The sequence below is a fragment of the Nannospalax galili genome, unplaced genomic scaffold, assembly GCF_000622305.1.
Source record: "Nannospalax galili isolate Female #2095 unplaced genomic scaffold, S.galili_v1.0 scaffold18, whole genome shotgun sequence".
NCBI classification, from domain to species: domain Eukaryota; kingdom Metazoa; phylum Chordata; class Mammalia; order Rodentia; family Spalacidae; genus Nannospalax; species Nannospalax galili.
In genome coordinates, this window is record NW_008346548.1 from 8,762,176 (window position 1) to 8,779,460 (window position 17,285).

Here is a 17,285-nt window from a genome sequence, read left to right on the forward strand (position 1 = left end):
CTTAGGTCAATGAGGCCCAGACACAGACTCCAGGGTCATCCTACACTAAACAGTCTCAAGTTGGTTTAAGACAGATTAATGACACCTGAGGGGGATTAACAGGCCAGGCTTCACAGAGATGAGAAACTACCATGAGCGTACAGGCCTGAAAATGCTTGGCAGAGATGAGGCTGCACTGTGCTCCTACAAAGTTCACCCTCTAAGTCGCCCAGATGGCTGCTAAAAACAAAAAGCCGTCCGGAAAAGAAAAAAGTTCCAAATAAGACCTGCTCCCTGGGGCAGGTACCTCTGCCACCTAGGCTTTGCAAGAAGGCAGTAATATCCCCATTGCCACTCATTCTCTGAGAGAAGAGACAATACACATGGGTGGCTTGTTCTTGAGTCATGATAGAGCTGCCTGCATTTAATGTTTCTTTCCACAAAAAGGGACTTCCAGAAACAAAACACTTGTAGCCACTCTACCTTCTTGTGCACAGTGATTGTCTTGACTGGGAATAAGCAACAAAGGGTGTGTAGGGCAAACTGCCTACAACAGCACGAGTCACCACTACTCCAATGTCCTCCTAGCTGGGTAAGAGCAGGGTCTTGGGCAAGGCAAGCTTACTCTGGCCAACAGTGTCTGTAAATGGGGAGGGGGGCAGCCCTAAGGGTTAGGCAGTACATTTGCCAATAAATCAAAAGTTCTACTTTTTCTAAAGTGTTCTTTTAATCTCCCATATGTTCCAATCTTTAAGGTTTCAGTCCAATGGGAAAGGTAGAGACAGGAGGATTGGTGGGGCTTACTGGTAGCTGAAAAATGGTAAGCTCCAGGTTCAGTGAGAGACACTGATTGTCTCAAGGGAACTAGATGGAGCATGAAACATCAAGGCATCCAGCATCCTCCTCTGGATTCTGTACATGCCCTCTCCCCCTCCCCAAGACTTACATCATATAGTTACTCTTGGGATGAAATAAGATATCTTTTACAGCTTACTTTATATAATATGAATGGTAAACATATTTTTATTAATCCCTACAAGCTGCTGCTACAGAAAGCACAAGCCTCCTGAACTCCAGAAATACTGTTTCTGAGTGATAACAATGATTCTTAGCTCACTTCAGGACCATGTCAAGGGGAGATTAAGATCTTCATTCAGCCCAAGCCTGGCCACAGAAATGTGCACAAATGATGTCAGGAAGGGTGAGAAGAGAAGAGACTGCCTCCCACTGCTTACCGTCTGATCTGCTCCTCGGCCACAGAGAGAGCGTTCTCAGCCACCGCTCTTTGGTCTCGTTCTTCTTCCAGCAGCTTCTTTAATTCATTCACTTCTTGTCTGGTGTTGTATAGCTGCTGCTGGGCTTCAGAAAAACTTTAGGATAAAGGAGAACAAACAGCATTGCTAGATGCAGAACACCACTACTAATGGCAGTCTTCATAAAGTTATAAAGCAGGAATGGACGTTTCCCTGAACACAAAGATGATCATGAAAGCATAGTTATAGAGCGATTAAATGAAACTGCAGAAAATATATTAAGAGATTCGAGAGACTGATTGAATAGTTTTATTTTAATTCCACAGTTTTTCAGTGCTGTGTTTATACATGCTGTGTTACTGCAGTTTTGGCTTACAAGCTTTTATTACAATTTAATCTATATAGCTCTTCTGTGAAACTAGTTTTTTCTGTGAAGTTTTTTGTTTTCATGTATTAATCACACATAATAGGTTTTGTTATATTTCCATACATGTATATATTTTAATTATACTCACCCCCTCCCCCACTACCCTTTCTTACCTTCAACCCAATTTCTGACAACATAGTATATACTCAAAGGAAGAGCCCTGCTGCCCTACCTTAGCTGTGGCTCCCTTGCAGCATCAGGATCACTCTTTCGGTGAACCCCATTTTTTTCCTGGGGAGCTCCTGGAGCAACATCTGCATTTAGTGGCCCCTAGAAGAAGCAGTGGCTTAGTAATTCAGTGATGAAAGCTCGTAGGATACTGTACTTCTGCAAAATGAGTGCTTATTTAACAGTAGAGAGGGTTAGAAATATCAGGAAGGAACAGTCCCTACTTAGAATTCTGAAGTCCAGAGAGAATAAGACTCTTCTGCTCCAGACTAGTCACCTCCACAGAAGGGGACTTTTTTTTCTCCTTAATTTTTATTATATTCTAATTTATTTTGCATGCATAGGGGTGGGGCATGAGCACGCCACACTGTGGAAGTCAGGGGGCAACTTGGGGGAGTTGGTTCTCTCCTTTTACCATGTAGGTCCCAGGAATTGAACTCAGGTCATCAGGTTTGATGCAAGCGATTTTACCCACTGAGCCATTTCACTGCCATAGAGGATCTTCTTAACCTTTCCCTCTGATTCTCATTCTTGAATTTCTCATCTTAAAAAAAAAATTATTTTTATCTTATGTGTATGAGTGTTTTGCCTGCATATATACAAGTATACCAGTGTTGTGCAACTCCTGCAGAGGCCAGAAGAGGGCGATGGATCCCCTGGAACTGAAGTTATGAATTGGTTCTTAGCAACCATGTGGGTGAAAGGTTAGTCACCATGTGGGTGCTGGTAACTGAACAGGGGTCTTCTGTAAGAGCTGCCAGTGCTCTTAACTGCTGAGTCATCTCTCCAGTCCCAAATTTCTCATCTTGCAGGTCTGAAATCTTCCCATCAAAGTCTGCTTTCATCTAGTGAAGTTGATGGATTTTCAAGTGACTCTGATCCTTCCCTTACAGCCTCCTCTGTGTTACATTGTGTAACCTGACATTAATTCTCAGCCACCTCCATGCTGCACCCCTTTCCACCCCCACAACAGTTCCGCCTAGTCTGTCAGGACCAAATTCTCCCATACTTTTCTAATTTTTTTTTTTTTTAATTTTATTTTTTGAGACAGGTCTCCCTGTATCCCCAGCTGACCTGGAACTCACTATGTAGACCAGGCTAGCCTCATTCTCACAGAATCTGCCTCTGCCTCCCAAGTGCTGGGATTACAGGTATGCACCTGCCATGCCCATCTCTGTTGATTTCTTTTTTTTTTTTTTTTTTTTGGCCTTGTTGAGACAGGGTCTCCCTGTAGCCCCAGCTGTCCTGGAACTCACTGTGTAGACCAGGCTGGCCTTGTTTTAAAATTTTTCTTTTTTAATAATTTTTTTTTAATTAGAAGAAGCGTTTCATTACAACAGCATTAACCTATTCAATAACATTTTTCTGAGCTAGGGTACATCTCTTTCAAAATTGGCTGTACATTTCTAGGTTTACAGATGAATTATTACGCTTATATAATCTTTTACTCATTATAAACTCTATAAGACTGGTCACAGTCGCCCACCTTCTGAGCTCCTCAGCATCTGAGCATGTATACAAACTGTCAGGTAGACAGCCTTCCTCTCCCACTAGAGCCTCCATACTCTGCTATCCCTGCCACTGTCCACTGTGCTGTCAGCACCCCCATCCATTCCCCCTTATCTGCCCTTCTGGTAAATCTAGTCAGCCAGAGGTCCCTGTTCCAGGAGGATCTTCTTGAAGCACACTTTTCTTACTTTTGTCATCACTATTTCCCACTCATATTTTGTTTTCTCCCACCATCTCACTGAGCATTTTGCTTCAAACTACCATTAGGAATGCACTTGGTGCTTTTTCTTAGGCATTCTTCCCATAACCATTATGGCTGGCTCTCCTCTCCCACATCCCTCCCATCCTGCCATGCTGTTCTTTATGCTTCCTGACATCTCTCCTAGCCTCTCGCCACTGCCTTACCACCTGAAGCTCCTGCAGCTGCTTCTCCAAGATAGCGCAGTGGTTAAAAAGGTCACTGTAGTGTTGCTGGTTCTCACGAAGACTCTGGCTGGTGTCACTGAGCTGGATGGAGAGGTTGTTTTTCTCTTCGAGTAGCTGAGAGAACTGAAGCAGAGGAGAGGATAAGTACCACAACCAGAACTGCTTCCCTATGAGCAGGGCATAGGCCCTGTCCTGTGATTTCAGGACCTGATCTTGCATTAGCAAGACCTACTTTAGAATAAATACTACTGTGTGCTCCCTCCAAGTGAGAAAATGTCTAAATGTTTCATCCATAAAAGGAAACTAATTCTGAAAGAGTAGCAGGAAACTGTTTTGTGTTTAATGGTGCCTGCTCTATGAACTGAGTAACAATTAAGCAGAAACCCCTGAGGAAATCCAGTAGGACAGGCTGTTCAAGAACATAAACAGAGAGTAGGAGCTTGGATTCATGTTTGTTACTAATAATGACTACAATACAGCCAGAAGGAAAGCTAGCATTTTAAAATGTGTGTTATATTATTACTGGGGGATATGTCACCAAGAGAGAAAATAAATTACCATCTGTGTGTAAATGAATATGAGAAACTAGAATGGGACCAAGATTCTACAGGTGGAAACAGTCCACTCCAAGACAACTCTCCTCTAGGACCTGAGTAACAGTGGTTTGTTCTGTCCCTGCACATGTTCAGTGTCAGGAAACTCATGTCCTGACAAAGTAATCAAAGCTACATTTTGTTTAATCAGGGGAAAAAAATCTTTTTTTATACTGAGTGAAAAACTTTACCTCTGAAGCTTTCACCCACTGGTGTGAATTTGGTTCCTCTTGATCCAGAATTTTAATTCCTCACTTGTAGGTTGTCAGATTTTAAGCTTTAACTATGATTAATACCCAGATACATTAACACCAATGGAGACATCCTCCAAAGTAGCCACTGAAGAATAGGGTGTGGACCCCTGTACAACTACGAGGGAATGGGTGGATCCAGCTGCATGTTCATCTTCTCTTAAGGATCCTTTTCTAAGTGCTTGTGTAAGAAAATTGGATCAATGTCTGAGAAAGATAGTTTTCCAAAGCATTGTAGGAAAAGACATTTGATACACAGAGAAAATGAGAATAAAAGAATGCACACACATATTTGCTTGGTAACTGAAAACTGCACTTGATGAGTTTTCTGTTTGTCACTCTGAAGATAACATTTCAGTTTATAAAGCATTTTCACAAATATCACCCTATTTGAGAGAAGTAGGATTTGTGTTCTTGTTTACAAGTGGAAAAAAAGAAACAAGTTTGACCTTCCAAGGTCATAGAACTCTTAGTTATCAGACCAGGACTCACAAATGCAGTTCCTGATTCCAAGTCTAAGCTCTGTCTACTACTCGATAGTGTCCAATTGCAGGTACAGCATGGGATGTTAGGATAGCCATGGGTACTGGGGGATGGTTGATACTAAAGAAAAGGATGTAAGTGTTTGAGAAGCAATACTAATTTGAGGACAGGAAACTGAGTATAACAATTTCAGAGGAAGGACTAATAATCCTAAAATAGGAGGGAAATTTTCCTATCTATAATGAACAGTCCAAGCTATACCAAACAAACATAAAAAGAACCCATACACCTCTTAGTGTTGAAAAAACTCCTCACACTTTCTCCTTAGCAAATCTGTCAAAGAAAAAAGAACAGACCTACAAAATTCATTAGAAGCAAAACTCTGGAGAAGACAAACTGCTTATCAGTAATAAGCCACCCTCATAAAAATAACTTGCATGTCTGCATTATTTGGTCTAGGGTAAACAGAGCTTGTTGTAGTTTAAGAACAGGCAAAGTATGACCCAGGGACCACTGTCATCTCATTGTAAATAAAGTTTTATTGAAACACAATCATTCACTCATTTATTCATTGCTGCTTTACGGCTGCAACTATAGAAACATGCAATTGTAACAGAGACTGCATGATCTACAAACCTAAAATGTTCATACTATTTAAGGTTTTAAGGCACAGTTTGCTGGCCGCTGCTCTACCGCATAAACTAACTACATATGTACCATTAAAGTTAGACTAGCATTATACCATTAACCATCCTCACATGTTTTTAAGTTTCTAACATATTCCTACATTGCACAGAAACATCTACTATGGCAGCAGAAATGTGTATAAAGCATGAGCATCTAAGGAAAGGAACTAGGGCAGTGGCTTAGAAAGAAACCACTCTATGTTGACCCATCATCCTACTCATGGGCCTCAGAAGCAATTCTTCTAGTTGGCTGAGACCTGCTTGAGAGGGAGACTAAGCTTCAGTGACTGTAGGCTTCAAGAGAGGCTCCCGTGCATGTCCTCAGTACCTAACATATGGCCAGGTTCACAGAAGGCAAATGATGGCTACTTGTTTCACATATGAGTAAGTAAGGTTAGGGAAGGAAAGGCCTTCCTTACAGCTGAGTTCTAAAGAAAGAACTATTTCTTACCAAGAATGACAGTGGCCTACAGCAATGTTTTCATACTTTAAGTGGAATTGTATCTCAATAAAGTCGTAAAAAATTTGCAACTTTATGACCCAAAACTTGGTACATAAATATATAAGCAACATATAGCACATTATTGTAAATATATATATATATGCTTTTATTTCTTTTACTTTGTAAAAAGCACTTGTTGCACTATTTTCAATAGCTCCAATTGTGAATTCATATCACTGTACAACAGTCTAGAGAAATTATGTTATATGCATACAATGTAATACTACATCGAGAATGTAAAATTACACTATAATGAAACAACCTGGGTGGATGTCAAAAAATAAAAGCCACACAAAAGAGAAAATATAACTCCACTTACATGTAGTTCTAAGGTGGGCGGTAGAGAACAGAAGAGGGAATGAAGGAATTCCAGAGATCTTGTACATTCTGATTCTTTCTCTGAGTTCTGGTTACATACATCTTTACTTTGTGAAGGTGTATCATGCTATGCTTATGACCTGTTATGTTACTTTTCTGTATGCTTTACTTCAATACAAGATCCCTTTTTTTTAAGTTGTTAACCACCCATCAAAATGAGTTATTTCATCATCTATATAGAGACCTACTTCAGTAGGTTATTTCATCATCTACAAAGAGACCTACTTCCTACTGTCATAGGAAGACAAATGTCTAGACAGAGGCATAGTCTAACATTTGTCAAACACCCAGAACTGAGGTAGACTGGAAGATGTTCACTGGAAGAAGAGACAAACTGTGGAAGTACAAGCAGTGGGATTTCTGGAAACAGCTAGGTAAAGGGGAATGCTGAGACACTTTGAAAATGCAAACAAATCCCCACCCAGAAAAGGAGCGGCTATTTCATCAAATGATTTGAATCCACAAACTTTAAAAACATGGAAAATTTCTCGGCCAAAGTTAATGCCAGTCTCTGGCATTTCAGTGTCAGATGAATTTAACCTCTAATGAGTTCCTTCTGCATGTGGCAAGCACTGGGTACTATTAATGTGTTTTTCCACATTTACTTCAGACTGAAGTATCATGCCTTTTAAAGTTTAGGCATGATACTCAATATTTCTGGGCTCTTTTCCTCATCTGTGAATACTACCTACCCAATTCTTAAACTTTTTTGAATCAAGGTCGGTCGTGATGGCGCACACTTTTAATCTCAGCACATGGGAGGTAAAGGCAGGCAGATCTCTGTGAGTTCAAGGCCAGCCTGGACGAGTGAGTTCCAGGCCAACCCTGTCTCAAAAAGACAAAAAAAATTTTTTAATCAAAATTAGTTTGTGGTGTGTGTGTGTGTGTGTGTGTGTGTGTGTGTGTGTGTGATATATTCCTATAGGCACACTCATGCCATGGTGAGGCATGCATGTGGAGGGCAAAGGATGACCCTTAGGAGTCAATTCTCTGTGGGTCACAGGGATAAAATACAGAAGATCAGGAAGCAAGCACTTTTACCCACCAACCATCTCACTGGCCCATTATAAGTCCTTGTGATGAGGAAAATCCACACATATCCCAACCCATACTATGCATGCATTTTTGGGTATTCACAACTCTCCCCAAAGTCAATCTCTGGACTTGAGTCTTACTGACCTCTTAAATCACTTATAATTCTGGCAAAGACGGCCTATCTCGGTTCTTCTGAAGGACAGGCCCAGGAAAGGAGCCAGTGAAGAACACTTTGACCAGTTAGAGAGCAACAGGCACACAAGGAGTCCTAAGAAGTGGGTGAGGAGATGCCTGGACACTACTAACAAGTGGTAAGACAGGGGAATGGCACCAGGGACAAAGGCTGCCTAAAGCAGTCACTTCTGTACTCTTAGTGTATGGAGTTCTCCAATCATTTTCAAGGACCTACCAAGTGCAGGAGAAAATGGCCCTGTGTCTAGTGCTCTGGAATAAAGACCCACTGTCTGAGAAATGTACACCAGGTTATGCTTAGAGCTGGAAGCCTATCTTCTTGCTTCCAGTCATAAAAAGAAAGAAAGAAAGAAAGAAAGAAAGAAAGAAAGAAAGAAAGAAAGAAAGAAAGAAAAAAACCAGAATTACAGTCTGGCAGGAAACACATACCTTGCTGTTCAGCTGCTGAATTCTTAACTCCTTTTGGTGAATTTCTTTTAAGCTGTCATTGAGCTGAGTCCTGAGAAGTTCTGTCTCATAAACTAGGTTTTGTGACCCATCTAGGGAAGCTGATGTCTCTGGGGATGCCTGCCAAGATACAAACATGACTGAAATTGTCTCCTAAGATTGCTCATCCTTAATCCCTTCCCTCTAGAAGAAATCTTGTTCACCCCTGAAGTCATAACAGTAGCAGAAGGGCATTTAACTTGTAGAAGGCTGATGCTTTCTGGGTAGTGGTCACTCAAGAAGCAGATGGCACTGGTGTTCCTTACCTGTCTTTGGTACTGCACTGAGAGAATCTGAGTCTGGGAGGAAGAAGACCTCAGTTCCCTCATAAGACTCTGCAGATGACTGAGCTGCTGATCTTTATCTGAGAGAGCCATAAGGTACTGCTCCTTCATCCTCCTTTCATGCATTTCCCAGGAATTCTTCTCTACCCTAGAACATGAAGAAAGAACAGGTCAAGCATACTCCTGGAACAAAGGAGAATAATCCCATACTTAGCATATTATTATTACGAGATATTAGCAATGCAGACAAGCAAATACAAAATCAGAGTGAAATTTACACTACAGGCAGAACCATGCAGTAAGATGATGACAGCAAGACTATGAGAGGACTACAAAGAGGACTTCCTACTGGCAGGATTGGAATGTCTTCAAAGAAAAGCTAACCTAGGGTCTGGAACCTGAACAAAGTTGGGTTTTCATAAAGGAAAAAGCACTCCAACTTCAGGATGAATACTGAGCAGAATTTCCAAATTGTAGGAGACAAAGTGTAGAGAAGATATGTATGAAAGGAGGGTGGCGAGGACAAGGTGAGACAAGTCAGGCATGGGAAGTCACCATAGTCTTTTAGCACAGTGCCAACAATGCAGAATTAACACCTCAGTTTTCAGAATGCAGCTATAGACCCTGAAGGACGTGAGTTCAAATGCTGGCTCTTTCGTACATTAAATGTGAGACCCGGAGCAAATGTTAATCTCCCCAAGCTTCTTCAATAAAATAGGAATAAACTAGTTATTACTTAGGATTATTGTGAGGATTAAATGAGATATCACACGTCATTCATCAAACGCAAAACCTGGTACTTATTAAACACTAACTAATATATAATCTTAGATGTTATTTTTAGTTATTTTCCTGAATTTGGCAGAGTGAGGCTTCTACTTGACCCCAGCTACTCCTTCACCATGTGTAAAAATAGCCTGGTTTTGGCACTGTAATAGGGTAATACAGGGAGCTTCCACTGGAGGAAACTAGGTAAAGGATATGTAGTAGTTCCTTGTAACTAGTTCTGCAATTTTCTACAAATCTGTAATTATTTCAAAAGAAAACATTAAAAGACAATGAGGAGGCAGAGCCAGGTAGACTGGACTTCTATGAGATTGAGGCCAGCCTGGTTCTAGGTCAGCTGGCGTTACAGGGAAACCCTGTCTCAAACAAAACAAAACAAGACAAGACAAAAACCGAACTTCATGAAACTACTTCCATGCTGGAATATGGAATTTGAGGAAACCTGAATGTGTTCCTGGGCTGTGGTCATTCGTATTTAGTTGTAGAATAAATTATTTCTCATATTAAAAAGAAGACAATGGGGGCTGGAGAGATGGCTCAGGGGTTAAGAGCACTGACTACTCTTGTAGAGGACCCAGGTTCAATTCCCAGCACCTACATGGCGGCTACAAACCGTCCTTAACTCCAGCTCCAGGAGAATCTGAAGCCGTCTTCTGAGCTCTGTGGCACTGCACAACACAGGTGCACTCACATACATGCAGGCAATACACTCATACACATAAAATAAAAATAATAAATAAAATATTTTTTAAAATAAGAAAAAAAAAAGACAACAATGATATGATAAGAAGACAATAAAGGGATAAACCTACCTGAGCTGATGCAGCTCATGCTGCCAGGTGAGGTTTTCCTGCCTGAGCTCTTCTTGCATAATCTGAAATGATTCTGTCTTATCTTGATACTCCTGAAGCTGAGCCTTCAGCGGACGTAATTCGGTGATCTCTTGATTGAGCTGTAAGTACTGCTGCTGCAGATTCTTCAGTTCCTTCAGCTTTGAACAAAGGGAAAGTAAAAGGTGATTCATCACATCTCATTGCTTACTGATCACAGCACCATACTATATAAGTCAACTCCACAACAGACAATCAGGATCTACCCACAACCAAGGAACTGCCATCAAGACTGCAGGACCTAGTTATTCCTTCAACTTCTACCCCATATCCCTGCCTCCAAGGTGAAAGCTGATTCTAGAACCACAATTTGAACTGAGACAGATTTAAGAACCTACAGGTTCACTGTGAATGGAAAATGTAAAGATAGAATGGCTTTCTATTTACTCATAGCCCCTGATTAGGCTTCTAAACTTTCTTACATGAACACAGCTTACATGCTTTCTTTGCTGCAGTTGTTTACCTGTTTGGTTTGGTTTTTTCCAATGCTCTGGACTGAACTCAAGTATGCTAGATAAGTACTCTGCCACTGAGCTATTTCCCCTCTGGATATCAATCTCAGCTTAGCTGGTGTTGATTACAAAGAAGGCAGTGCTCCCTGATGGTTAAGAACATATTGGCTCTTGAGTTAGGTATCCTATTATTTCTTTTTCTTTCCTTTAATTTAATAACCACATGATTAGAAGAAGCATTACAGCTTTAACATATTCAATAACAATTTCCAGATCAAGGATACATCTCTTTCAAAAGTGGCTGTAGGGGCTGGAGAGATGGCTCAGCAATTAAGAACACTGGTTGTTCTTGCAGAAGACCCAGGTTTGAATACCAGCACCCACATGGCAGCTAACAACTGTCCGTAACTCCAGTCCCAGTGGATCCAATGGCCTCTTCTGTCCTCCATGGGCACTGCACGACATGGGTGTACTCACCTACGTAGGCAATACACTCATACACATAAAATAAAAATAATAAAATACTCAAAAGTGGCTGTAAATTTTTAGGTTCACAGTTGACGTAATACAGTTATACAAGTTTGAACTCAGTATAAACCCTGTAAGACATAGAAATGAATGAGTTTTTAACCTTTAAAAAAGATCTCCATTTCATTTTAAAATATGCTGTTTCCTATAAGAAACTCTTTTTTTTTTTTTTTTTTTTTTTTGGTATTTTTGAGACAGGGTCTCCCTGTAGCCCCAGCTGTCCTGGAACTCACTATGTAGACCAGGCTGGCCTTGAACTCACAGAGATCTGCCTGCCTCTGCCTCCCAAGTGCTGGGATTAAAGGCGGGCACCACCACGCCTGGCCCCAGAAATTCATTTTTAATGCTATTAACACTTATATGTTTGCACATGTGCCTCTAATCTCTGTCCCCTATTTTTTCTTGAATGTATGACCAACTGTTCTCATCTATTAAATGAAGATAGCTACAATACTTTTCCTCATAAGAATATGAGAAGTAAATGGGAAAATTAATGCACTTCACACACAATGAAAATGATGATAGATTTGCCTTTAGCAAAGCTGCATTCACAGCATATTTTCAAATTCTTTCTCAATAGTCACTAAAAGCTTGACAGTAAGAACATCAGGACATGTGGGCAAGGCAAAAGCCTTAAACATGTATATCTTTCACCCACTGAGAAACAATAATACTGCCACACTGGTGATTTTTAAAAAGCACCAAACACAAGAACTGGAAGACAACAGACAGATTAGCAGCAACAAATTTTTGAAGCTGAAGAGCAAATGAATAACCAGTGATAGATTTAACAATCTGAGAGAGCCAAATCAGAAGTGGAGGTGGGGAAAATCAAGAACCAGTAGAACTTACTCTGCAGAATCTTCAAAGGGCTCAGGAATTAATAGCAGCAGGAACTTCTGAGAAAAAAAAGGTGACGGGGATGGGAGGCAGGTGGTATCTGAGATCAGCAGGATTAGAGGAGCACTACTTCAAGAAGCAATTTTGTTTCTAGATCCCCTACTTGCTTCCACGCTTTTGGTTGCCCTCACTGACAAGTAGTCTCATTCTCTGAAGAAGGATTATGACATATAGGCCCAGTTTCGAGGAGTACTACCCAAACCAAGAGTATGTTTTATGAGTGCTCCTGGCCTAGAGTGCTTGCTCCCTTCTATACAGCAAATGAGAAGTCTTCTCTCAAATGTATGATCAGATCTTAAAGAACTAAAAAGACAAACTTGGGGACTACCACCAAGAAGCTCAACAAAACCACACTGCAGTGAAACAGTTACTAAGTCCCGTCCAAAGCTTTTTAGATCCTACCCTTCATGTGAAGATGGAATGAGCACTAACCTTCATCTGAAGAATGGCTAACATTAAGGGATGGAAACCAACCAGAAGAAGGTAATTCAGATCACATTAGCAGGGAAAAACGTAATGTGTTGAATGATTTCAGACAGAATGCTGGGAATCAGAAATATTACAGCAGCAATCAAAATTATAAAGATAAACTGATTATAAAAAAAATGTAAGAGCTGGCTGTGGAGGTTCAAATTTGTAATCCTAGCACTTGGAGGGCTGAGGTAGAAAGAAGGTGAGTTTAAGGTTAGCCTGGACTATACAGTGAGTTCCAGGTCAACCTCAGTTATATAACAACCTCAGTTATATAACATGTCTCAAAAGCAAAACAAAATGAAGCACCATCACTATCCTTGGAGAAATAAGTTAGATCTATCCATGAAATGAGAAACAAAATACGTTAAAAAAGGAATTCTTTCGAACAGATGGCAAAAATGCAAACGTTGATTTGGGAGTCAAAAGATAAAGATGAGGACTAGGAAATGGCTCAGTGGGTAGAGGCACTTTTGCACAGGACTGAGGACCTGAGTTCAATTCCTGGATCCTACAAGGTGGCGGAGAGAACCAGCTCCCTAGAGTGGTCCTCTGACTGCCACACAGGTGCTACTGTCAACTGGATAGGGGAAAAGAAAAAACATTTGTAATAAATTTATCTCCCATGTATATTTTGTTAGGGAGCTACTAACTGACTTCATAAAAGCAATGGCATAAAACTAAGAGGACGAAGAAGACATGGACCATAAGAAACCAGGAGAGGAGAAAGGAAACACAGGATGAAGACTATATGGGAACTACAGGGCAACTGGCTCACAGGGAGGCAAGTCAGAGACTCTAGACTCTAGAAACTCAAGTCAGAGTTTCTTTATGAAGATAAATCTGATGAGGATAAACACCTTGAAGCAATGTCAACAAATCAAAATAAGTTTTGGGTTAAATGACACTGATAAGTACATAACTAAGTAATAATAATGAAAACACAGCTGGCTTGAAAGATAAATGTTGAGGAAAGTACAACACATCTTGGTTTTATTAGCATTTGCAGTCCTACAGCAAACACTGAATTGATTTAACCAATCTTTAAATTATAATAGCAGAGGGGCTGGAGAGATACCTCAGTAGTTAAGAGCACTAGCTGCTCTGGCAGAGAACCCAGATTAGATTCCCAGCACCCACATGGCAGCTAACAACCATTTATTTCCAGGGTATCCGATGCTCTCTTCTGATCTCCAGGGGCATACTTACATACATGCAGGCAACACACTCATATACCAAAAATAATATTTTTAAAAAATTAGAATAGGGAAGAGTTGTGCATCTATGCTGCGAAAGCAGAGAAAATAAATACAGCTAAAACAGCATAGAAAAAGCCAATCATTAAAGCAACAAACAAAAGGGAAATGCAGCATGGCAACTTAGACACAGAAAAGAACTGAGAAAAAACTGCTTGTGGGGGGGGTGGAGTTGGGGATACCACTCAGCTTCCACGAAATACTGTAAATATGTGCATGATTTTATTTTTTAGCTAAAAACTAAAAACATTTTTATTTTAGTTTACTTCAAGAATATGTTGCTTACATAATCCATTCATTCTGCTAAGTCCAGATACTCTAAATGTTATCCTTAGACTAGATCCATACTATTAGAAAGTCATGTGTTGGGGACTGAATTGTAGCACTTGTAGAGGTACTTCTAGTAAACTGAACATAGTCCTTTTGCTATGTTTTTACATCAAGGGACAACTACATAAAACTCTTTAAGACATTATTATACTTATTGTAGAGAAATAAGGGATGATTTATGACAGCATGCAGTTCTCTGTACAGGAACACAGAAGAAATTTCATATTGGCCTTAATAATTGAGGAATAACTGTCTTGACCAGGTCATTTTTCTGTCTTCCTTTCTACTAAAATACAGATTTGTAATTCATGCACATAGCTTTGATCCTCCTTCTTTGAGTACTTCTACAAAGTTCAGAGTAAATTAGTGACCCTACTTTCTACTACAGGGCACTGTGCCTTCTCCTTGGGGCACTGACCTTACATTGTTTCATCCTTTCTACTCTATCATTTTCTCTTCTTTCTCAATCCCCTTTTATCATATTTTATCTTGAAAAATTGTTTATACCTTTCTACACCTGTCACAACACTTTCAGAATGAGGTAAGAGGTAGGCAGAGGTAACCCTAAAAATTTTCCCTCACCCTTCAAGTAGAAGACTACCCAAGTGTTTCATCTGATTATGAGAAAGTCTTAAGAACTTTTGGTAAATGTGAAAAATCTTGAATTTGTTGGACTAACTCCCCATCACTTGAATCCTTAGACTATGACAGATAAAGTAGCCTATGGATGAATCCAGTTGATCAGGAGAATGCACCAGGACACAGATAAAACTCCATTGGAATAGAGTTTATTAGCAAAGGAACACATGGGACAGATTCCCTTCTGGGCAGGGAAAATGTCTGCCCCAGGCCATGAGCTGGGGTCTTTTAAAGGGGAAGGCTTCTGCTTCCCACAGAAAGCAGGAAGATATTTTTTAGTTGGGCAGGGGGAAGCGGGAGAGCATGACTGTTAAAATCTGCCCTCTTTAGGGATCAAAGGGGAAGCCTGTAGTGTTGGCCAAACAGTGGAGAAAAGTCTGCTTCACTTGACTTCAAAGACCAGGGTGCTTATCAACTCAGTTCCTTTTTCTCAGGGTCTTGCGAGGTCTGTGAGGCCCTGCTGGTGAGGGGGCGGGGCTATATGAACCTTAACAGACTATATTTGTGAAACATCTCATTGACTAATGAAATAAAGGAACCAAAGTAACCAAACCTCCTTTCACACCTAAATCATCTTATGCTGGTCCCAAGGAAAGAGAAGTGTCCTGAAGGCTCAGGAGTTAAACTGCTGACCTTAGCTAAGTGTTTAAACCAACAGTGGCTGAAATAAGGTATCTTGAGCTGGGAATATCACTCAGCAGTATACATGTTTAACACACATGAGGCCCTATGTTCAATCTCCAAAACAAAAACAAGCAAACAACATTTATTTATCTCACATGTGAACAATGAGTCACTTTCAGACTGAGAAAAAGACATTTGGAAGAGAAAAGTTGATGTGCAGAAAATATGCAGAAGGGCCTCAGCAGACTAGTGCAACAATCAGGCCTTTGTCATTTAAAATCCTAACACTGGGGCTTTACAATCCTTTTGTGGAAGATACAAAGGCCTAAGTTTCTAAAATTTCCCTTAACTTCCCTATGGAGAGTTTTCACAATGGAGAAAATAATGGTGTTTTCCATAAGAATCACAAATACAGTCAGCATGGTGGCTAATCTCAGCACTCCAGAGGCAGACACAGGTGGATCTCTGTGAGACCAAGGCCAGCCTGGTCTCCATAGTGAGTTCCAGGCCATCTGGGGCTACAGGGAGATCCTGTCTCAAAAAGGCTTTAAAAAAAAAAAAAAAAAAAAAAAGAAAAGAAAAAGAATCACAAATAATAGAGAATAATTTTCAACTGCTGATTATTCTCTATCTACCTGGCCCTATGTTAAATATTGTGGGATATACAAACAGATCTAGGATATGATACCACAAGTTTACAACCCAAGTGGGGAATATGAAAATACAGAAATTGTGCACACACAGGAATCAAGGCAATCCAAGACAAATGGTAAGACAAGCACTAAGGAGTGTAGAGGCAATACTGAATTGAGCCAATGGGAAATGCAGCAAGAGAATCTGAGCACTGGAATGATCCTTAAATAGTTGGACATATCACCTCCCAAAAGAAATTAGGAAGAGATGTTGGATGTAAGGATGATAATAATGCTAAGATGTATCAGCTATGGTCACTGCATACTGAGTAGGCCAGGTTGGCTGGAATGAATGGTTTGAAACAAGTAAAAGGAAAGACTGAAAAGAAAGATGAGGACAAATCATAAGGTCTTAAGGGGAGGAGCAAGGGATGAATCCTAAGTGATAGATGAAACAGGCGATGAATGAATCAGGTTGATGGGAGAAAGCACCAGGACACAGATGAAAGTCCAGCAGAATAGAGTTTATTAGCAAAGGAACACCTGGGACAGATTTACTTCTGGGTAGGGAAAATGTCTGCCCCTGGGTCATGAGCTAGGGTCTTTTATGGGGGGCGCTTCTGGGGGTGTAGAAGGCAGGAAGATATATTCTTTTTAAAGGTTGGAGGGGGGAAGCAGGACTGTTAAAACCTGCCCCCTTTAGAGATCAAAGGGGAAGCCTGCTGTGTTGGCCAAACAGTGGAGAGAAGTCTGCTTTTGACTTCAAAGACCAAGGTGCTTTGCTCAGGGCCTTGCTGAACCATGAGGCCCTCTTGGTGAGGGGGCGGGGCTATCTGAACCCTAACACTAAGCCTATTCCAGCCTGTCTCACATGCCTTTTAAAAGGTTTTTGAGCAAAGCAGTAATAAGAAAGTAGAATTTCAGAATAATTTATCCAATAATGGTATTTACCTAGTAGTATGTTTATCACCTACTGGAGAGTGACAGATTAGAAGCAGTATTGTTACAACTGTTTAAGAGTAAAGAGCTTTTCATGGGTTGTTGAAGATGGCAAGGAAAGCTATTTGAGGCACATTCAGACAAAGGAATAAAAGACCTTGAAGGAGACTGAGTACTACTGGAGAC

At 40.5% G+C, this 17,285-nt stretch overlaps 1 protein-coding gene across 6 annotated transcripts in view; it reads right to left on the reverse strand.

Annotated features, from left to right (window-relative positions):
* Golgb1 (golgin B1) overlaps positions 1–17,285 on the reverse strand; it is a 102,026-nt gene that overhangs the window by 2,862 nt on the left and 81,879 nt on the right. For 5 of the 6 annotated variants that reach the window (XM_029568208.1, XM_008842919.2, XM_029568207.1 and 2 more), the window contains 6 exons: positions 10,251–10,429; positions 8,635–8,800; positions 8,312–8,449; positions 3,742–3,885; positions 1,832–1,929; positions 1,215–1,349 (listed from right to left, as the gene is read on the reverse strand). In XM_029568208.1, the coding sequence (XP_029424068.1) occupies positions 1,215–1,349; positions 1,832–1,929; positions 3,742–3,885; positions 8,312–8,449; positions 8,635–8,800; positions 10,251–10,429 (860 nt within the window). The remainder of the gene's footprint in view (positions 1–1,214; positions 1,350–1,831; positions 1,930–3,741; positions 3,886–8,311; positions 8,450–8,634; positions 8,801–10,250; positions 10,430–17,285) is intronic. The other variant, XM_008842920.2, reaches the window with a different exon arrangement.